The sequence below is a fragment of the Suricata suricatta genome, chromosome 4 (assembly GCF_006229205.1).
Source record: "Suricata suricatta isolate VVHF042 chromosome 4, meerkat_22Aug2017_6uvM2_HiC, whole genome shotgun sequence".
NCBI lineage: Eukaryota > Metazoa > Chordata > Mammalia > Carnivora > Herpestidae > Suricata > Suricata suricatta.
In genome coordinates, this window is record NC_043703.1 from 158,924,648 (window position 1) to 158,947,902 (window position 23,255).

Genomic DNA, 23,255 nt, shown 5'->3' on the forward strand with positions numbered 1-23,255 from the left:
CTCTCAACTGCTTTCAGTCCATCCTGGAAAAAACTAAGAGGAAAAAAGGAGAAACAGTGTTTCACAAATGAGGAAACAATGTTGTTAGATGGAGAAAATGCTTCTTGAAGAGAAAGTGAGTGAGATCATTATGTAATCCCTGGGGGGAAAGACTATGTGAACCAAACTTTAAAATACGAGGCACACGAAGAATAACATGGTACTTAAAACCACCAGAAGTGACGGAATAGTATGGCAATAAAGCCTAAGTGTTTATGCTGGTCTGTGACCCAGAGGAAAGGAGCCCTGAGGGTGCAGTGGGGCCAGGACCCTCCGGACAACGGGCAGTGAAGGCTCCGGTTCAGGAACAAGAGGCTGTGAGGTCAGAAAAGCATGGGGTGCAAAGAGCGAGCCGCTGAAGACTCTTCCTGACAGATTGCAGCTCAGCGGAAGAGAGAACGCAGGGAACCGCATGGCCCACCTGCAGGAATGGAAACGCGGCCGCGTGCCAGACCTCAAAGAGCAGAAGGAAACTTTCTTTTCAGAGCTCAGAACTCCACGCTGGTGAGGTCATTTATAGTAAGTGATGCAAGGGATGTGACAGGAGCCAGACAGGCTTCCCCGCAGGGATGGCGGGCTGACATTTAGCACTGCCTCTGAGGCAGGTTGTGTATAACCCTCTTGGGAGAAATGAAACCGCTTCCCCATGAGCTCAGGACAGAGTTGAAAACCTGTCACAAGGCCTGTAGCGCCCACGTGACCTGGCTTCTGCCTGTGTCTCCAGGCCTCGGGCAGCACCATTCACCCCTTCCATTCACTAGATTCCAGACCTACCAGCAGTCTGTCTGTGGCCATCAGACCCCTCTTGCCTCAGGACCTTTGCACATGCTGCTTCTGCTTTCTCAAAACTTCTCCCTGAACATATCTTCTGTTTCGCCTGGATTATTCCCACCCACTCTTCACTCAAGTTTTCAGTTAAATATGAGTTTGCTAGTGAGGCTCCCATGATCCCTGACTTTAATGAGTCTCCTTGCTACGTTCTCTTAGCATTCTGTCTCTTCCTTCAAAACCCTCAGCACAAGTACCACTACACAGGCATTAGTGTGATTGTTTAAAACACACCTGCCCTCCCCTAGATCTGCAGCTCTGGAGGGCAAGCACACGGTCCCTACAAAGCCTGGCACATCTCAAGCACACAGTATTTGCTGAATGAAGAAACAAACGAAGGAAGGAAGGAAGGACGCTCCTGCTTCGGCCGGGTAACTGGAAGGAGATGGTCTTCAGAATGTGAGGTGGGTCTCACGTGCGTCCACATGAGGTGGCCGGCATCCCTTCTGCACACAGCGCCGGTCCTGGGGGACTTGCCCACGGGAAGTACGGAATCAACAGGACGGACGGCAGAAGCAACGCGGCGTGACGTTCAGTGCGGGAGTCCAAGGCGGAAGGGACGGGACTATGTGATTACAGGACGTGGGTCATGAACCGCTGCTGGCCAGGAAGCAGGAATCACCGCAGCCGTGCTAGAGGGCCCTCACCGGGATTTGCAGATACAGGTGTGATTCTTTGTCTTCTATTCCCATTCCTGTAGGTGACCTAAGCCACGTCAGAGTGTCAGGAGCACTGCCCTGTGTGTCTGCGTCCCCCGTCAGGGCAGGGAGGCGGCGCCGTGCGTGTCTGCGGGTCCGTCCCCCGGCCCCGCGGCCGACACACAGCAGGCACTCCTTTCCATGGGGACGGAGATCTGGAAGCCCACACGCAGGGATGGGGGGCTGAGCCTCTCCCCTGCTGTCCCCAACTCCTCCGGTTCTCTTGTTCCGCTTCAGTTCTGCTTTTTCTTTATAGAAACAGTCTCCTCAATCACTCCAAATTCTTGTGGAAGAGGCAGGCAGAGAGGGAGGGGGAGAGCACGGGATACAGAGCGGAAAAGTCTCCGAGGAAGCTGGCACGGGACAGTCGAAGCGGAGCAGGTGCGCAGCTCCGAGAGCCGCCCGCCTGCAGCGTCGTGGAGAGGAGAGCCCTGCCGTGGAGGCCAGCGCCCCGAGCTCAGAGACGTCACCTCCAGCACGACCCTGGACGGCGTGCTGGGAGGAACGATTCAGACTGGGGTTTCAGATTTGCTTCTTGACTTTGTAAACCCAGCCGACCCTGACCATCTACCTAGACGCCTCCTCCCTCTGACGGTCAACATCCCCATCTTCCCGTACCCTCCGTTTTGAGGCGAGGTTTGGCACCTTGGTGCACCTTCCCCAGCCTCAGGGAAAACGTCAAAGAAAGGGCTCTGTCACTGCTTTGCCACTTGCCAACACTGTGACGTTTCTTTTCTTTTTCTTTTTTTAAGATTTTATATTTAAGTAATCTCTACACCCAATGTGGGGTTCAGACTCAACCCCGAGATCAAGAGTCTCATGCTCCACCAACTGATGTGCTCCACCACTGAGTCACGCCCCATCCCTGTGACATTTCTTTATTTTTTAAATTTTTTGTTTTTTTAATTTATTTTTGGGAGATAGAGAGAGACAGTGCGAGCAGGGGAGGGTCAGAGAGAGAGGGAAACACCGAATATGAAGCAGGCTCCAGGCTCTGAGCTGTCAGCACAGGGCCAACGAGGGGCTCGAACCCATGAACCGTGAGATCATGACCTGAGCCAAAGCCAGACGCTCAACCGACTGAGACAGCCAAGCGCCCCACTGTGACATTTCTAAGTACAAACCCGGCACACTTTTCTTAAGCTGACTAGCCCAAGCTTCAGTCGAACAATGTTTGCCATCAACATTACCAAATATCAATTTTTGTTTGTTCTAATTTTGTTTTTTATTAAATGTTTTCTACCCGGTTGGCCAGGCTCTCAAGCCTTTAAAACGCACCTGCTAAGCGAGACTCAGTCTTCAAGCTCCCACCAAGCAGGTGACCTCCGCCTCTCGCCGCAGGGTTCACGGAGAGCACCCCGTCACCATGGCCCAAGGCACCCCTGCCCTTTGCGCCCTGGCCCTGCCTCTCGGGACGGCACACGTGTCCGGGGCGCTCAGCACTGCCTCCCAAGCTCCTCTGGCAACAGCTGGGCAGAGTGGGTCCCAGCAGGGCACGCCAACGGGAGGCCATGAAGGGGGACAGGACCACACCGTGCACGGCCACGTGGTCCTTTGTCCTGTGGCCAACTCGCTCCAGCTCTACATGTTATCCCCCAAAATATGAGAAAAGTCAAAGCTGTGCACAGGATGACAAGAGTCTGCAGAACACACACACACACACACACACACACACACACACACACACACACACACAGGAAGAATGGAAGATTCATCATTTTTAAAGGTTGCTGAGCTCATGCCCATAAAAGGCCAGCCAGTTCCCTTTTCCACAAGTCGTCTGTTGCTACCCAACGGATCAGTTTGGGCAAAATAAAGAGGAAAAAAGGAAATCCAAGAATAGCTTCTTAAAAATAAAATATTAGCAAGGAAGCGACCCACTTCCTAATCTGCCTCACACAAGGTTACAAGGACAAGTAGGGAAGAAGTAATTTGTATGTTAATCATAAAGTTGGGATTTTGAGTCTCTATACAATAATTCATCTTGGAAATTGTACAAATCAGAGGTCTTTTTCCATCCTCTGAGACTCTTTCCAAGCCTGGAGCTCTTCTTTTAACCTATAATGAATCACACGGCACATCTTCCTTTGCGGTTTGACCTCAAGTGCATCAGAGACGCACGGTCACCAAAGCCGTAGGAAGAAGGCCAAAGCTGGGCCGAGTTCAACAGTGCGATTCGCTGCTGCGAGCACGCACCAGGTTAACGCAGCACGCACTGGAGAAGGAACAAATAAACGTCACAGCCCCTTAAAGAAGGTACAGTTCGGTGACAGACACACCACCACATGCACGCTGCCACGCTGGAAACACAGAGGAGGGACGTGGGAGTGTGGTGACAGCGCCGAGGGAAGAGAAGTCGTTCCATTGTGGGGACCAGGTGACTTCAATGCGGCCGTCAGGCTCGAGGCGGGACTTAGGGAGGGACCGGAGTCAGGGGGAGGCATGAAGGGAGCAGCAGGACGCTCTAGCGCAGGGAGCAGCCGTGCAAAGGGACATCAGCGGGGGCGCGGCCTGTCTGGGGAAAAGCAAGCAGACAGGTGTGGCGACTCACCCTCCAAAGGTTTCTCACACCGGTCACGGCCGCCACGGGCCCCGTCCCCAGTCCAGGCCGAGGCGCTGTCATCTCGGGACTGTGCCGGGCCAGGGCTGTGGGCTTAAGTGATCACCCACACCCACTCTACCCACTTTTGGTTCCTTGTTAAAGCAGAAATGGAATCGAGGAGGCTTTCCAGAGGTTTCCCATCACCGCCCCTTCCCTCCCCTCCCATCTCCTCTCCTCACTGTTCCTCCGTTTCACAGCCGTGCTCCCCCCGAAACTGTTAGCCACATCACGTGTTTACTGTTTACCCACCTCATAGGAACCGGAGATTCATGCGTAAGAAGTATCACCAGAACCCCAAACAGTGCCTGGCGCAGTGGGAGCTCGGTATTTGCTGAATGAATCCCTTCCTCCGTACATTTGGGATAAAACCTAAACCCAGTCCCAAGCCTCCTAAGGCCGTCCACGTCTCTAGGCTTTTCCACCTGATTTCGCGTCCCAATACCCTCCCTTCCCTCATCATACTTAAGTCACACAAGGTGTCTTGCTGCGAGACCCTGACTTTGCCTGGAATGTTCCTTCTCTGCTGCATCTTTAGACCCTGGGACCCCTGTCTCATCGAAGAGGCCTGGTACGGGTCTGGCGGCCCGAGGATCCAGCAGGAGCGGGGGGAGGAGAAAAAGGGGAGAAACCCAGTCCCTGCCCCCGGTCTTCACCTAAACCAGGGCCTTCTATTATTTTTTAGATTCTGACACTTCAGAGCACGTTTCAAATGTGCAGCGTAGACCCATTTGCCAAAGCTCGTCTGCCTGCTTGGTTCGAGCAAGAGTGTGTCCGTGACGGACGGTGTCCCTCTCTGTCACCCAGGACATGATGAGTGGTGTCCATGACGGACGGTGTCCCTCTCCGGTACTCGGGACAGGACGAAGGGAGTCGGTGATAGACAGTGTCCCTCTCTGTCACCCAGGACGTGAAGAGTGGTGTCCGTGACGGATGGTGTCCCTCTCCGGTACTCGGGATGTGATGAGTGGTGTCTGTGATAAACAGTGTCCCTCTCTGGCACCCGGGACATGATGAGTGGAGCCCGTGACGAACACCATTTCTCCCCGGCCCCGGACAATGGTAGACACACAGCACACGCCGTGAGGGGGATGAGCTGGGGCTGGGGTATGTCAGGATGGGGGTTGGGCCGCAGCGGGATGGGAGCAGGGACAGGCGCGTGGCGGGACAGGCCCGGGCCGTGCAGGGCTGGCGTGTGGGCCAAGCGCAGGGGTGAGGCGGCTCCCTCTCTCCCACACTCGACCTCCCTGCTTGTCACGGTCACTTGCTTTATGGGGTAACTGACACAGCAAACTATTTCCTTAATTTAACATGCTAGGGGCGCCTGGGTGGCTCAGTCGGTTAAGCGTCTGGCTTCGGCTCAGGTCACGATCTCACAGTTCATGGGTTTGAGCCCGGCACTGGGCTCTGTGCTGACAGCTCAGAGGCTGGAGCCTGCTTCAGATTCTGTGTCTCCCTCTTTCTCTGACCCTCCCCCGCTCATGCTATATCTCTCTCTCTCTCTCAAAAATAAAAAATATTAAAAAAAATTTTAACATGCTAATATCTTTTAAACAACAACAAAATTTGTGAATCGTGTATTAGATCAAACTAGTCTGTCCCTCTCCAAAAAGAGCAAGAATAAGTAACATCTGATGACTATCACAGATTTTTAAATTTCGTTTTTTATTGAAGTCTTAAGCCACAAGATTTGCCCTGTTCAAGTGTACCATTCAGTGGTTTTCATATGCTCACAAAATCGTGCCACCTTTAGCATGGTCTCATTCTAGAACATCTTCATGACCCCAATCAGCAGTCATTCCCTACTTGCCCCAAGTCCTGGCAACCCGTCACCTGGAGACCTGCCTATTCCCAGCCTTTCCAGTAGATAAAATCACATAGAAGGTGGCCTGTGTCTGGCTTTTTTCACTTAGCATGTTTCCAAGGTTTTCCTGGGGTATGGCACATATCAGTGCTTCATTCCTTTTACTAGAGAGTCTTAAATCAGTGTTCATTGTCCTCAGTACAATACTGTGTATCTCCCAGACGCTGCCTTCAAGAAAGAAACATTTGAAATAGCATCAGTAACAAAGAAAAAGAACTTACTTGCACTGGGCATGGAAATATTTGATCAGATTCTGAAGTAAATCCACTCCCTTTTTAATCTTAATTTCATTGACCTTCAGCAGATACTGTTAAAAACACAAACAAACAGAAAAGGGAATGTCATAAGCAGAACGGAAGCTTGTGCGGACAGACTACCTGCTCGGACATCTTTAACGAGGCTTAGAGCTCATGGCAGATGCTTGAGATTTCCTAAGGCCAGAACTACACATCTCTGAGTTTGGTGCCAGATAAGTGACCTGCTGTGCAGGGAGTTACATGTTTAAGTACCAAGAAGTCTTGGTGGTAAGGCACCATATCTTAACCTGCGAGAAGAAATTTTCTGGGAGCTGCATAAAGGATGCGGACGGGTAGAGTGAAGAGTCTCCAGCCACTCTGAACGCTTCTGTCCACACCCTTCTGCCCCACGTCCCTGCTCTGGGCAGGTCACAATCTGCAACACTAAGGGCTAGTGGTTAGTATCCGAGACTCCTGTCACTGAGTCTCTAATCCTGGCACTTTAAATAATGTGATTGTTATAAAAAACAAATTAAAAAAAATTTTTAATGCTTTATTTTATTTTTTGAGAGAGAGACACACACACACAGAGTGGGAGCAGGGGAGGGTGAGAGAGAGAGAGAGAAGGAGACACAGAATCTGAAGCAGGCTCCAGGCTCTGAGCTGTCAGCAGTCCAGGCCCAAAGTGGGGCTTGAACCCACGAACAGCGAAATCATGACCTGAGCCGAAGTTGGACACATAACTAACTGAGCCGCCAAGCATCCCCCAAACCAAATTATAAGTTGAAATTAATTAAAGCCATTTCTAACTTGGGGAATTCAGGAATGACCACTAAAATATAAGGAAGCTCCAGGGATCTACAAAACCAGCATCAGGAAATATATTTGTTCTCTGCTAACAGTTCACAGAAAAGCACTTGTAAGTTCCCTATCACGTCACTGTCGGGACGTGGCCTGCAGACCCTGAGGGCACGTCGCCTCCAATGCTGGACGCCCCCGGGGGAGAGGCCGCCCCTGCTGACCACACAGGCTTCTCGGCTGCAGCCTGGAAAGCTGCCGTTCAGGCCATGGGAGGCTGATCGTAAACAGTCAACTACAAAATCTCGGTTTCCTACACCAGCCTCCTGCATGTCCCCCCCTTCCTCAGTCTCGTGTTTATTCACTGTTAACAGAATAAGACGTTTGGTAATGGATGGAAACGGTTAAGTAGTTAATAAGATGCTTGACAATGTGTCAAAGCATAGATGTTAGATGTTCTACTTACAGGAACTCTAAGAAAATGATCCGAAAAGTTTACAAAGATGAATAGAAAACAAGGTTCATTGCAGATTTGCTTGTAAAAGTAACAAATGGCAACCCAGATGTAATGAATGAAAAATTAAAGTATGCTGCAGCCACACCAAAAAATTGCTATGTAGCCGTGAAACCAATAAAGCAGAGCCTTTTTGACATGGAAAGGCGCCCGTGACATACTGGAGACTCAAAATAATCAGGATATGAAGCACCAGTAGAAAATGGTCCCATTTATGTAAATTATTTTTATGAATGTACACAGAGATATATGAAAGATGTTTAGCTCAATGTCAAAGTACCTATCTTTTGCGTGATTTTTAATTTCATATATATAGACTCTTTTAAATGTGTATTTTTTTTTGTAATGTTTTATTTATTTTTGACACAGAGAGAGACAGAGCCTGAGAGGGGGAGGGGCAGAGAGAGAGAAGGAGACACAGAACCAGAAGCAGGCTCCAGGCTCTTAGCTAGCTGTCAGCACAGAGCCTGACGCGGGGCCTGAACCCACGAACGTGAGATCTGACCTGAGCCAAAGTCAGAGGCTTAACCAACTGAGCCACCCAGGCACCCCTAAATGTGTATTTTTTTTTAATCTGAGAGAGAGAGTGTGCATGCATGAGTAGGGGAGGGGCAGAATCTCAAGCAGACGCCAAGCTCAGCACAGAGCCTGATGTGGGGCTCGATCCCGCGACTGGGGATTCTGACCTGAGCCAAGATAAGGTGTCAGACTTTCAATTGCCTGAGCCACCAAGACACCCCAAAAGTGCGCATTTTCATAATCAGAGGAAAACGAGACGGGCTCTCTCCTGCATTTTCCACTCATGGATCCTCTACATCCCCTATTCATGGTACACTGAATTTCTCTATAAAATTCATTTTGAAGAGAAAGTTCCAGAGCTTTAAAAAAAAACACTTGCAAGCCAATCTTCTAGATTAGATCTTGGGCAACTCAACTTTTAAACACCTAAACCATGGCAAGCATTTACGAACGTGAGGTACTCGGTCTGAGAGACCAGTCGAACAATTTTACCACGGTTAACGGCAGCATCTCCCCTGGGGATGTCGGATCCTGGGGGGACATGCTTTTCAGACATCCTTTCTTCCCCCACGAGAGCCCTTCCAGCCCACTTCCGTCTGGCCCACATCTACATCCTGCATCGGATGCGCCCTCTTCTGGAAACCCCACCTCTGCCTCGCTGCGTGCACATAGCGCCTGCCTCCGCTGGCGGCCGGGTCCACAGCCCACCCGGGGCTGGCTCGGCAAGTGGCTCCCGCACCACCCACACAGCACATCTCCAATAAAATAACTACTCTGCCAGCGCACACGACCCACACACCGAGACCCAGAAGAGGAAAAGCAAAGGGTGCGGGGCACCTACTCAGAAAGCAACGAGGTGGCCCCACTTCAGATACACTGGTAACGCACTGACGGAGTTTCACAAGTCACTGAACATTGTTAAACAAGCAGTCTTTTGCAGAGTTCAGGCAAATGTATTTTCTCCTTACTGCTGCTTAAAAAAAGGAGCATAACCCAAACACATACACACCTACCTGTTCCAAATCCATTCTTTGTAAAACACTGCTGCTCAATTTTACACCAATCACGTAAAAACAATACCTAGTATTTGTGTACCACACAGCAGTTTCCTATGCCCGTCTCATATCCTCTGGGCTGATGCCTTCAATACCGTGAGAAACCGGCCAGGCAGGCATTGTCATATAGAAGTCTGTTTATAAAACAACATGTGTCTAAAAACACCCACTCTCCTATCTACAGTAAGACTTTGAGCTCAGCTGACTTAATATTCACTTAATGAGAACAAAAGTAGCTAAGGAAGAACAGAAGAACAAAGATGACATGAGACCTAAAACAACAAGAAAAGTAAGAAGGCAGAGACAGAAGTCCAACCACATCAGTAGCAACATCAATGTGAAAGGATTAAACAACCCCATCAAAAGGCTGATATCCTCAGACTGGATTTAAAAACGCGGTCTACAGGAAACACACTTCAGATTCACAGATACACTACAGGTTGAAAAGAAACCCCAGGCAAACAGAAGCTAAGAGAGCTAGGGCGGCCGTACTAATGTCAGACTAATACCACCTCCTGGAACCCAGGACTGACTCTCCTCCACTGACCACTCAGGAGATGGCTCTGGGAACAAAGATGCGTTTAAACGTACTCCTAAGATGCATGTTTCCAAAAGCCGAACTCCCGCAGCAATCAGCAAACCTTCTGGAATCAACAAGCGCCGGTGGGACAGCTCTGGTGCGACCGCTCTCGGGGACTTGGCCGGCGTCAGTGCCTGGTCACGAACGGTACCCTGTGCGCGGTCACACTTAGAACTTAGGTCTGCACCCGCTATGCACAAACGCCAACGGGTCCTTCCCCGGCACCGGCAGGAGAGCGAGCCCTCAGAAGCGGTTTCCACAGCCTCTCTCACAGACCCCCAAGCAAGGCATGAAAAGGCTAGAGGCAAAGGCCTTCGTGGTTTCTGCTATCTTCCCACCCCGAAGCCTCTGGGAATGTCCCAGAGTGTCAGCACTGGTCCCCTCCCCACTCCGAGCCAAGAGCTCAGACTGCAGACAAGCGCTCCCCAGGGCTCCCCAGGCCTCCTGCCTTGATGACTGAACCTGGGAGGAGGCCCTCCAGAGGCAGGTGGCCTGGTTCCCCACGGCGCTCCGTCATGTACACACTCAGACCCACAGGGGGCCCTGCTGCCTTTTGTTCCAGCTGACTTCCCTCTGGCCTCCTGGATTCCACTGGTACAACAGGAGCCCACACACCTCATTAAAAACCACTAGCAGAGGGGGGATTTTAGTGACGTCCCTGTGAGAGGTGAGTCTGAGTATGTATGTGTGGCCAGAGACATTTCTTTAAATTTAGTTTCTTTCCTACCTTTTAATTTTATTTTATTTATTCTGAGTGAGAGAGAGAGAGAACACAGAGGAGCAGAGAGGGAGATGGAAAGAGAGAGAATCCCAAGCAGGCTCTGTACCATCAGCATTGAGCTTGATGCAGGGCTCGAACTCCCAAACCATGAGATCATGACCTGAGCCAAAGTTAAGAGTTGGCCGCTTAACTGACTGAGCCACGCAGGCGCCCCTCTTACCTTTAATTACCCCTCTCATCCCACCCTCCAGGAGACCCAGGGTGCCCCAGTAAGAGAAACTGGACACCTGGAGTCCAATCACGCCTGCTGGGCTGTCCGAAGCCTTGGGGAAGCAGCCGCCCCGCAGGAGCTCACGTGCCCATGAAGACAGGGGCCGCCCCCTACCCCGCGGCTGGAACCGACTCCCCCTGGGGAGCTGGCTGAACCCCCCCCCACGAACTTGCACCCCCCCGGGACCTCCCCCAAGCTCTCACCTCGCACATTTGCAGCTGGAAAAGCCGCCGCTCCTTCTCCATCTCTTCAGCAATCTCAGCCCCGCTGATTTCAGTGCGAATCATGCCGTGCAGCTTGGCGTGCTCCTTCTTCTCCTTCTCAATCTTGGTGCTGCAGGTGAAAAGAGCAAGGATAATGTGAGATGCCACCGGGCACGGTGCTCCGGACCAGACGCGGGCAGGCCCGCAATCCCAGTACCCCGCCTGCGGGACCAACGTGTTTCTCTGTTTGAGAAACAAGGCAGCCTCTTAACTTGCCCGAATGGGAAACGCATGTGGTCGTGAAAATGTCACACCTGGCCTTTTCTGTTGAGTACTGACTCAAAAATGCTTTCCCAAGCACCTACTTTTTGCCAGATCTGGGTCAGAAGAGGTGGAGCACCTGCTCACACCTCAGCGCCCTCCTTCAGGGCAGTGCTCCCTCCGTCCATCCGTCCGTCCGCCCGTCCTCGTGTCTGCGTGTCTGTCGGTGTGCTCGCTGAGCCACACAAAGGGCGCGGCGGGAAGCTCCCGCCCTCCAGGGGTCTCCCCCTGCTCCTCTCCACCCGCCTCCTCGCCAAGTGAGGTCTCGCCAGGGCTCTGCCTCGACTAGGACACTGCTCGCTGCCGCAGAACAAACCTCACACGTGAATGGTTAAAGAGTTACTGTCAAAATCTTAGAATTATTTCAAGTTCTCGCATGCTGGAATTCTGGGACTTTGTGAGCAATTCTGCCCCCACTCCATGTACGTAGTATGTCCTGATTTCACAGACTGTGATCTCCTCCTCTTTTCAAACCTTTCCCCCTCAGGACCGGAAGACCCCCTCGGGTGCCCTGCTCCGGGCCCCTGGTTCAGAAACGCACAGAAGCGGCTCCTCCGAGGGGCCTGAGGGCCGCTTGGCAGAGGCTGAAAGGAAGCCCGCCTCCCGGCCGTGGCCCGACGACTCTCACTGGCGGACCGGCAGCAAACCACGAGTCACGGCTTCCTGTCTCCACGGAGGCCTGGTGAGCCTCTCGCTGTCGAGGGCACTGCGCGGGGCAGTGGAGGAAGGAGGCTCGGCGGGGACGGCGAGCCTGGGGCTTCTCCGGGCCGCGCAGACCTTCAAGGTGCTCTCGTGTCACACTCCGCCCTCTTCCGTGTGAACGTGTGCCGTTGGCGAAATCCAGAATTTGGGGATCGGAGCAACTTGGAGAAATTTGGGAGGAGAAATTTGAGATTTCCAGGAAGGGACAAATGTCAATGGTTTGGGACCCCCTGGTCTGAGCTCTGGTGATCCTTCTCCGTTGAACAGAAGCCCGACGCTGGTTGTAAAAACAACACACACACACACACACACACAACCCCAAGTCCAATTAAATACTCGCAGTGACATCTGGAACAGCTTTCTTCTTAACGCCTCTCACTTTACCAGATGGCTTCATGTTAAAGTCTCTCTTTCCACTCAGAAAACTCTACACTGTTACCCAATGCACAGTCATTACCAAGTAAACAAGAGACATTTAAAAACATGCTCTATCTCTCAAGTATCTACAGTAACTAAAACCACTCTCGCTGCAATCACCAGCCTGACTCAAGCGAGGGAGCAGAGTCCTCTCCATGCTGAAAAAGAGAAACTGTGACCGGGAGCGACAGTTGGAGTCAACCAGGAGGGGTCCTGTCTTCGGGGTGGCGGTGGGGGGGGCCGTGGTGCACATCCAAGAATCACCTGACCCTTGTCTTCACGTTCTTACAGCAGATGAAGGTATCGAACATGGCGAGAGTGGGGAGTTCCAACCAGCTCTCTCTTCTCTCTCTAAACCAAGGGACTGGTGCTTTGGAGAAATACATACACGAGCAAAAGCAGATGGCTCATGCAAATCGCCAAGATGATGAAGTCCGAAATTGTGCGACTGTCATCAACGGTGATAAAGCAGAGAAAGCGGTTTTCTAAGAAAGGAAGACACACCTCCCGACAAATCTGGCCTTGTCCTTCAATTAGCTTTCCCGAAAATAACCCTCTCTATTCGTGGTGACATAAAAGGGACCAGGAGAAACTTGTCTGAAGAGGTCCAGGGCGTCGCTGAATTTAAACACCGGCTATGGAAGCATCTGGCACAAACCATGGCAACCTGGTTTTAAGGGAATTCATCCCTGGGTTAAGGTTTAAGAAAATGTCTTTACGCTATAAAAGCTCAATTTAGAATTAAAATCTCAAATTACCTACTAAAAAATGGCAACACTCACATTTTTGTTTCATAGTCCTTCCAAGCTTTATCAAAAGGCTTTTTCAGATCCTGCAAACAGAGAGGCATAAGTCAAACGGAACTAGTATTAACTTCCAGGCAAGACAGCTTACTTATTCCTAGACTGGCCCCGAAAGGAGCATTAATTTCTGTAACAAACGATGCGTGCGATCCCAGGAAAAATAAAGAACTCCAAACGCAGACTTTTAATTAGATGAGCAGACGTGCCAAATGCAGAGAGACAGAGAGTGAGATTCCCATCACACCCGCCACCCGCGCGAGTGCTAACTAATGGCCTGTTGTTTGACCCAATACCCTAAAATTACTCTAAAATTAAACCCAGAAAAACACTTAATCTGCAAGTATTTTACTACCTCTGCTCACTACAAAACAAACAAACAAACAAAACCAAAAACAACACTAACTTTTTCTAAGACTAGGAGAATCTCCCCCAAGAGATGTGACCCTGGTTTGGGCCCCAACAAAGATCCAAAGCCATTCACCTTCCCCTGATTCTCCTCTGCGTCTGGAACTCAGGACCTCCTGCTCCGATAAAGCCCCCAAACACACGGAGCCACTAGAAACGCTCTCGAACGGCTCCCCGCTATTTATGCCCCCTTCCCCAGGGCTCTTTCCTAAGAAAGTACCTCCTCTTGCAAGGGAGAAGCTTATTTTTCACTTTTTGGCTCTTCTCTGGCCTCACGACAAGGCCGCGGCCCCTAGTCCAGCACCTAAGGCCTCCAGGAACTAGTCCTTCCTGTCGGGAGCCTCGCCTCCCGCTCCCGCACCTCCTCGGACGTGGGGCTCCAGGCCACACGCAAAGCCTCCGGGAGCAGGGCCCTGTCACGTCACGTGCGTCCCTCCGCCCTCCCATTCTGCTAACTCAGCTGGCGTGTTCTCTAGGACACAGGGTCAGTCTGGGACAATGAGACACGGCCCCATCTCCCTCTGCCGCACCAGCCCGCCCGGGCTTCCGACTGCGAGTCAAGTGCAGATGCAGTCAGAGTCTGATCTTAGAACCGGGGCACAGTCATCTGCCTCTCACGTGACACATCTGTGTGTGCCAGGGACACGCTCGGCATCGGGTACAGAGGCTCTCGGGCTGACTGTTCCCCACCCACACGCTCACGAGATGGTTCACACGTGACGTAGACACCCCAGGTGCCCCCCCCCCCCACGCCTTCCTGAACGAGGAACAGAAAGACAGAGGTGGCTCACACCTTCCTGGGCCAGATTTTCCTACTGGGAAACCACATCGTGGCGAGAGCCTTTCTCCCAGCGGTCAACCAGCCACACGCCAGTCAGAAAACCAGACTTCCCTGCACGGTCTCCCTGCCCAGCCGAGAGAGCCCCGACCTGTTCCCAGGGTCGTTCCCAAAGGGCTGTTCTCTCCCCTCATGCCCCCGCCCCGTCCCACGTTCAGAGCACCAGCAGGGGGACTAGAAAGGCCACGGGTCACCACTGGTGTGGCTGAAAGGTGGAGCCAAGGTAGCAAACCAAGGGAAACTGAGGCAGCAGGCTGCCGTCCGGCCATCCCCGTGAGAACACCACTGCCCTGACAGCCCAGCGTGACTGCGGGGCTCAGTCCCAGAGGAGCCGGGGGAGGGGGGGGTCAGGCTCATTAAAGACATACCCCTTTCACGCCTTTCAGGTCCCCCTTCAGCAGACTGTCCAGAGGGAAGGAGATGATGTTGTTCATATTCTGAATCTAAAAAAGCAAACACACAAAATTCTTATTCAATTTCCTTCTTTTTTTTTTTTTCAAATTTTAAGTTTATTTATTTATTTAGAGAGAGAGAAAGCACGAGTCGGGGAGGGAGGGGGGAGAAAGAGAGAGGCGCAGAGAGGCAGAGAAAGAATACCAAGCAGGCTCCTTGTTGTAACTGAAGCCGGATGTGGGGCTCAATCTCATGAACCGTGTGAGTGAGATCCAGACCTGAACTGGTATCAAGAGTCAGATGCACAACCTATTTCCTTTTTATTTTATTTTTTTTAATGTTTTTTTTTTTTTTGAGAGAGAGACAGAGCATGAGAGGGGGAGGGGCAGAGAGAGAAGGAGACAGAACCAGAAGCAGGCTCCAGGCTCTGAGCCAACTGTCAGCACAGAGCCTGACGCGGGGCTCGAACCCACGAACATGAGATCTGTCCTGAGCCGAAGCCGGAGGCTTAACCGGCTGAGCCACCCAGGCGCCCCTATTTCCTTTTTATTTATTTGTTAACATTTATTCATTTTTGAGAGACAGAGAAAGAGTGTGAACAGGGAAAGAGCAGAGAGAGAGGGAGACACAGAATCCGAAGCAGGCTCCAGGCTCCAAGCTGTCAGCACAGAGCCCGACGTGGGGCTCAAACTCACATACTGTGAGATCATGACCTGAGTCAAAGTAGGCCACTTAACCAACTGAGCCACCTGGGTGCCCCAACCTATTTCCTTTTTAATCTGAAGTCAGAACAGCAAGGATGTTCAAGAACACTTGGTAATAATTAACTTTCACCAAAAACCTGGCTAGCACGTGCATGGCCACTTTCCTCATTCCTACATTCTTTGTGGCAATTTCATTTTACAAAGAAAACTATAACAGAAAGTCTATTTTTAACAATAAGAGCCTTCTACTGAAGTATAAAGTTTGTGGAAAGATATGAAGACAAATTATTTCAAAACAACCAATGACAGAACCACTTTAAAGATACTGGAACAGAGGGGTGCCTGGGTGGCCCAGTCAGTTAAGTATCCAACTTCGGCTCAGGTCATGATCTTGCTGTTCATGAGTTCAAGACCTGCATCGGGCTCTGTGCCTATAGCTCAGAGCCTGGAACTCCTTCAGATTCTGTGTGTCTGTCTCTCTCTTCCCTCCCTCACTTCTGCCCGGTCTCTCTCAAATATAAATAAACATCAAAAAATAAAATTAAAAAAAGATACTAGAACAGAACCACAAACACTTACTTCCTGCTCTGGCTCATGGCTCCTAGCTCCTGGGCTATCGCTCACTAAAGTCTCAGGTGCCTGACCACAACCCCCCCAGAACGGCCCCCCACAGGGAAAATCAGAATGACAAAGAGATGGAGGGGCCCGCTTCTGTCTCCCTGTGAACGTGTAGGAGTCAGTGTTCTCTGAAAAGAAACGTGTGTGTTGTGTGTGTGGTGTGTGTGTGTGAGGTGTATGTGGGATGTGTGTGTGCATGTACAATGTGTGCGTACATATGTGTACATAGTGTGTGTGCACGTGGGATGTGTGAGATGCGGGTATACGTACAGTGTCTGTATGTGGGGTGTGCACGCGTGCGTGGTGTGTGCGTGTGTAGTGTGTGCGTGTATGTGCTGCTGGACAAAGCAGATAAATCAGAAAAGGAGGGAGTGAGGTTTTGAGATCCTCTGCTTCTCTCCCTGAAGCAAGAAAACAAGAGACGGTGACTTAGCGAGTTGTCGCCATGGATTAAACGGACTAGGATCAAAGCTCCCGACACACACTCGGACACAGCACAGCCAGCAAGGCGGTGCCCGCCGGCTTCCGACGCGAGGAAGCGAAGACACAAAGCTTCAGTCTGGAACGTTCAGGCACCGACTCTCTGTGCTCCGAACCCTGCGGAGTCCCTCCCGGCAGCAAGCTGAAGGCCTGCCTTCCCCCCACCCGGGCTCAGGCCGCGGCCTTCGGTCACCACAACCGCCATGTGGTGCTGCTGGGCCTGTGGCACGGGTACCTGTCACTTTGGGACACACACGCCTTGGTTACGCGCCTATAAAAGATGAGAGACCAGTAAGGACTTTGGAACCATATGCATTTATTATTACGACTACACAGAGGAAATTTTTAATTTTAGTAGAATTACCTTGAATAGGAAGACCAACTGTAGGCATAATTTTTAAGGCAATACAGGATCTAATTTTCATACCCCATCTGGCATGACACTTCAAACCGGAGGAAGAAATGGACCTGAAAGCTACTGTTAGGTGCGTGACAATGCACCAAACTGCCAATCCTGCCAAATAGATGATCGATTTCTGGCTGTCATTTCAGAAATGCCTTTTTGGGGGTAACTTCCGTCCAAGGCTTACACCACGCATGTCTGCCATGCACCTCGCCGTCTTCCAGGGGACAATGCAATCAGCTATGACTGGCAAGGATTAGCCTTAGGAGTTAGATTCCTGAACACCGAGATGCTGAGCTGGAGGCGAGGACTGAGGGACGGCTGGAAGGAACGGGGACAGACGGAAGGACGTGCTGGTGCCTATCTGACGACATGCATCCCTGCGTTCCACCGTGGCCGGCAGACACATGAGTGCAGGGCCGCCGAACGCCTGTCCCACATCTTCCACGTCCGCGGGCACCCACGTGCGGCGACCCCGGCTGCCACCCCGCACCCTGCCTGCAGCGGGGCCCTCACGCCGGGGACCTCTCTGCTCCGCCTTCCGGACCAGCTGCTCGCCATTCTCACCACCATGTTCCCAGCGGCTCTCTCTGTCCCTTTTCTGGACCGAGGCAAAGGCTTCCCCTGCTCCTGGCCACCACCAGCCCCTGGTCCCTGCCTGCCCCACCCCCTCCTCTGCAGTTCTGTCAGATTCATCTGGTGTGGTGTCTCTCACGAAGGCTAAGCTCCCTCCTGCCCTTGGGACCCTCCACGGTCCAACCCCCTTCACCACTTTTCATCGCCATATCCAGCCAAGTGGTAGTCTCCGCTGTTCTCTGCTCGCGCTCAATCCGCTCCAGCCGAGCGTCTTCCCGCGGCCCGTCCAAAGCCTTCCCATCCACCGGGCTCCCCCGATGCTACCTTCTCCATCTAATCCCCCAGCTGCCAGCAGGACGTGGTCCCTCCCTCCCGCATCCGCCACTGTTTTCTTTTTAAAGAATTTCTTCAGGCACTTGACAGGCTCTACCCTGCTTCCTCTCATCAGTCTGACCCCGTACGTCCTGAAGGATGGCGTGAAGTGCCCTCCGTCCTCTACTCTCCATGGCACCCAGCGCCAGGCCTGGCACAGTGCAGGTGCTTGAGAGAAACTGATGGAGTAAGTCAATATACTTAAGCATTTTTCTGAGCATCTAATACATAAGAGACAGAATCTAGAGATACATTAATACCTTTACGCCAAACATCATAGAGCAAATGGGTACGTGAATCTATTCGTCCATTCATTGTGTCTTTACTGAGCACGCATTTTGTAGATGGCAACTAGCTGGCTACGGAGATAAACATGACGCTTGCCGTCTCAGAGGAGTAAACACACACACACCACGCTTTAAACAAAGAAAGTCTAAGACATAGCACATGCAGCGTATTTTACTCTGTACAGACACCGATGGCTCCTGGCGGACAGAGACAGGGAGACCAGGACTTTGGCCCTGAGCAGCCAGGTGGGCTAATCTGAGTTTGGGAAGGAGGCGACTGTGCCAGAGACTGAGTCTCAAGACACTGCCCTTTCAGCCACACGATCACAGAGAGCCACGGCTCCGAGTCAGGACAGGTCAGTCTGGTCCTGAGTCACCATGGCGCCATCTTCGACAAGTGCAAGTGCAGCACAGGGGCCGAAAAAACAGCCCGAAGTGGGGCATCAGAGCCGCCCCGGGGGAAAGGCGGAGCCAGAGGCACCAGTACAACTCAATTATATAGTGGGTTGCACAACAAGGTGCTTACAGAGTAAACATCTTATTTCTAAAAAAAGGCCTAGTGGGTTCGTTACAGGAGGCATGTGTAAGTATGAATGTACACATGAAATGAATGAGGAAAACAAGGTTCTCCACAGTGGGGTGGGGAAAGGACAGAACACCACACAGTTTGGTTTATAAATCTATTTTAAGACTATTTGTTATTTAATTCAAATAAGAATGTAGGTACTGACAGACGGATTAGGGTGAGAAGAGGTGAGGGAAACCGTAAGGTTGAAGAGGGAAAACCTTTGGAGACCCAAACACACTGACCGGCTTGCTTTCATTCTAGACACTGCCGATGGGCCCACAGCCTCGCAGTGACCAGGACATTAAGGAGGCCCTACAGCTGCCAAGGAAAAGCCCAGGGTCCGCAGGGCGTGACAGGAGAGGAAGCTGACCAGGCACAGAGGGGCTAGCAGACAAAGATGGTGTAGAGCCTCGGTCCCCAGGAACTCACTGTTTAATAGGAGACACAAGGCCCATAATTAAGTCCGCAAACTGCCACGTGGCTCTTAAGAGCCATAAATAAAGCACCACAGACTCTCCAAGAAAAGAAAATTACTTTTAGTCTGGACACCAGGGAAATCTCTGCTGGTCAGGGATTATGAGAGACAGACCTTCACCAGAGGGAGAGTTTCTCCTTGCACGACGGAGCAGAGGGTGTCCCCGGCAAGGAGCCGTGCGCAGGCGCGGGCAAAGGCACCCGAGAGCACGTGAGCAGAGAGAGGGGCAGGAGAGCCCCTGCTGGAGGAAGTATGGGTGCCAGAGGCACCGAGGCGGTTCTGGCCTTCGCTCTAGTTCAGTTTTCATCCCGGAGTTACTCAAATGATCTAAAATAAGAAACTATTCCTTCTCTAATCAGAAAATTATTACAAAAAAACCAGAAAGTAGATTAGTGGTTGCCTCAGGCTGGGGGTGAACCGTAAGAGGACGTGAGGGACGGACCTTACTGGGGGCAGAAAATGTTTCCAGGCTGATTTATGGTCATGGCTACGCCACTTGGTAAAGTGACTACAATCACTGACTTGTATACTTGAAATAAGTGAAGTTTATGGGATGTGAAATATACCTCAATAAAGCTATTTTTTAAAAAGAAATACACAGGGGCACCTGGGTGGCTCAGTCGGTTAAGTGTCTGACTTCAGCTCAGGTGATGATCTCACAGTTCGTGGGTTCAGGCTCTGGATCAGGCTCTGTGCTGACAGCTTGAAGCCTGGAGCCTGTCTTCAGATTCTGTGTCTCCCTCTCCCTCTGACCTTCCCTGGCTTGTGTGCATGCGTGCTCTCTCTCTCTCTCTCTCAAAAATAAATAAGAAACATAAAAAATTTTTTTAAATCTAAGAAAGAAATATACAGGGGAGCCTGGGTAGCTCAGTTGGTTAAGCGTCTGACTCTTGATTTTGGCTCAAGTCAGGAGTTCAAGCCCCGCACTGGGATCCACACTGATCAAATGGAGCCTGCTTGGCATTGTCTTTCTCCCTCTCTCTCTGCCCCTCCCCCACTAGCTTTCTCTTTCTTTCTCTCTCTCTCTCTCTCTAAATTAAGAAAAATAAACTTAAAAAAAAGGAAATATACAATGACAAATACAAACAGAATCCCCATCAGTGGAGACATGCACGTCCGTCCCCCTGGCCACTGGCCTCTGCACTTAGGTGCTCTGTGCACGTAAGCTGCACGGCAGCATTCCGGCTCTGGGAGCGTCTCAGGAGGTGACCGCTCTGGCCGCTGCCTGGGCCGGAGGACACGTGCCCTAGAGCCCAGATGTTCCGCCTGGGCAACAGCGCCCCGCAGCACTGAGTCCTCCCCTGACGACGTCTGTCGGGGCGGCCCCACAGCCTCGGGCCCGCAGCTGAGCGCACGGTCTCCCGTCCCGGCCAACCGGCCAACGAGGGTGTAAACCGCAGCCCAGACTGCCGCGCCTCCGTGCACAGCCCCGGCCTCAATTCATGAGTCATGAAACTTTTATGACCTGTGGGAAGAATGAAATTATTCCTGGGTACTCCAACCAGAATGTTTCCTTAGTGCCAAGCAAGCTCTGATTTTACTTTTTAACAACTATAAAAAATGGCTTTCTGAAACACCAAGTATGATCTGAGTGTACGTTATCAACCTTAAGCACTGCTATTCACTACGGCTCTCTCACCAACAGCAAACAGGCAATCCTTTTTTTTTTTGAGGCTCAAACTCACGACCCTGACACTGAGCATCACATTCTGACTGAGCCCGCCAGGCACCCTGCAAACATGCGGTCCTATTAGCAATCCTCCCTCCAATCTCTCTCTCTGTCTTCACTTTTCCTAGGTTCCCCTCGGTACGTCTGACAAGATGAGGCAATAAGGAGTTAAAGGTGTGTAATCTCACAAGGAGAAATAAAACAGTCCAGGTGGTAAGCAGCCAGGGCTAGCAGAGGTCAAGGACAACCTCAGGATGCCCTGGGCACCGCTGACCAGTAAACTTGAATGAACAAGGAGGTGAGGTGGGAACTGGGGAGACACAGCCAGCCAACAGCTACCTTACCATGCGGTTCTTCCTAATTATTTTAATTTTGGGGTCTTAAAATTCCTTGGCTCTAGTTCTGTCACTTCCATACTCTGTAAAATCTTTGCATGTTCCCTCCTACACCCCTCGACTCACAGGGGCCCCATCCTGCCTGCGCCCTGAGCCCCCCGGCCACAGCTCCACCCGCAGCCCCGTGCTACAGACTGCCCCTTGACCCAGGCAATCAGCAAGATGGCCTTGACAGATGAGCTTGCCAAAGGAGATCCATCTAGAAGGCTGAACCTAGAAAGGATTCTCCGATCATAACTATCTTTAAGAAGCAACATCAGGGACGTCTGGGTGGCTTAGGTCATGACCTCATGGCTCGTGAGTTCGAGTCCCTGCATTGGGCTCTGTGCTGACAGCTCAGAGCCTACAGCCTGCTTCAGATTCTGTATCTCCCTCTCTCTCTCTGCCCCTCTCCTGCTTGGGCTCATTCGCGTGTACTCTCTCTCTCAAAAGTAAATAATAAACGTTAAAAAAAAAAAAAACTTAAGGGGCACCTGGGTGGCTCAATCAGTCATGCTCAGGTCATGCTGCAGCTCAGGTCATGATCTCACAGTTTATGAGTTCGAGCCCCACGTCAGGCTCTTTGCTGACAGTGCAAAGGCTGGAGCCTGGAGCCTGGAGCCTGCTTCGCAGATTCTTGTCTCCCTTACTCTCTGCCCCTCACCAGCTCACATTGTCTCTGCCTCTCTTTTTTTTTAATTTAAGCAGCAGCATGAGAAGACAGAAACACAACAGAAAAAGTCACTGGGCAGACGTCCTACCTCCAGGCTGATGAACCCAAAAAAGGAACAGGTCTTCCCAGGGCCCTCCTCCAAAATCCTTAATAGAGTCCAACTCTCTCTGGGGACAATTAGCTTGTCCTTAAAGGGCCAGTGTATCACTGGATTGTACTGGAGCAGATACGGACCATTCCATCAGCGCAAAAGTTCTCCTGAACATCTGTGTCTTATACCAATAACTTAAAAAATCCTTAAGCAGCTTTATTAAGATGTAATCAACATGCGCTTTATTAAGATGTAATCGACATGCAATTAGCTGCACACATTTTAAAGCATACGATTTGGTAAGTTATGACACATATACACACACCCATGAAACTGTACCCAAAATCCAGCCGGCGAACACAGCCATTCCCCCACAAGTATCTTTGTGCCCCCTTTGCCACCCCCAGCCCCCAGCTCCTCACTCCCTGGGCAGCCACTGGTCCACGTCTGTCACCACGGAACAGATGGTGTGTTCTAGAATCTTACACACGTGGAATCGAATAGTACGCACTCCCTGTCGTGGCCGCCCGGGACGCTCTGAGCACGAGCACACGTGCCTGGAGAGCCGTCCACGCGGGCGCACTGCGGCCCACTCCTTGTCCCCGGGCGGTCCAGGCTCTGGCTACACCACAGTCTGCTCACCCCGATGCCTGCTGACAGACTTCGGAGCGCCTTCCAGTCGGCGCTACTACAAGTCTTACACATCAAGGTGCCACGGTGGCTCAGGGGACGGGCTCTCAAATGGCGGCCATGAGAATCTGGTGAAACAAAGTTCCAGGCAGGGGGACTTCCTCACACGAAGGCCCTGAGGCAGGCGTGTGCCTCGTAGGTTCAGAGAAGTTTTCTATGTGCTTCCAAAGGCTGCTTCCCTGAAAGAATGGGCACCCAGGCAGAAAGGTTTTTGGAGAAGCAGGAGCTGTTAGGTGAAATGGTCCAAATCCCTAAATGGCACTGGGCCTTTTGATCTCATTCGATCATAAAAACCGTTCTGAGAAGTTTGTACAGTTATTCCCGTTTTACAGATCTGCAAAGCAAGAGAGGGCTGAGTCACCCCCTGGGACCCCAGATCCCCGTGAGAAGAAGCAGAGTCAGGCTGAGAGGCGGGAGCCGGAGCCTGACCTACCACTGCACTGCCTGTGACGGACTCTGACCCACGACCTG

The 23,255-nt window shown here is 51.5% G+C and overlaps 1 protein-coding gene across 1 annotated transcript in view; it reads right to left on the bottom strand.

Annotated features, from left to right (window-relative positions):
- Window positions 1-23,255, bottom strand: part of ASAP2 (ArfGAP with SH3 domain, ankyrin repeat and PH domain 2) — a 115,538-nt gene that overhangs the window by 55,381 nt on the left and 36,902 nt on the right. Inside the window, exons 6-10 of the mRNA XM_029938575.1 lie at window positions 14,780-14,854; window positions 13,148-13,197; window positions 10,926-11,055; window positions 6,250-6,335; window positions 2-33 (exon numbers count right to left, since the gene is read on the bottom strand). Of these exons, the coding sequence (XP_029794435.1) occupies window positions 2-33; window positions 6,250-6,335; window positions 10,926-11,055; window positions 13,148-13,197; window positions 14,780-14,854 (373 nt within the window). The remainder of the gene's footprint in view (window position 1; window positions 34-6,249; window positions 6,336-10,925; window positions 11,056-13,147; window positions 13,198-14,779; window positions 14,855-23,255) is intronic.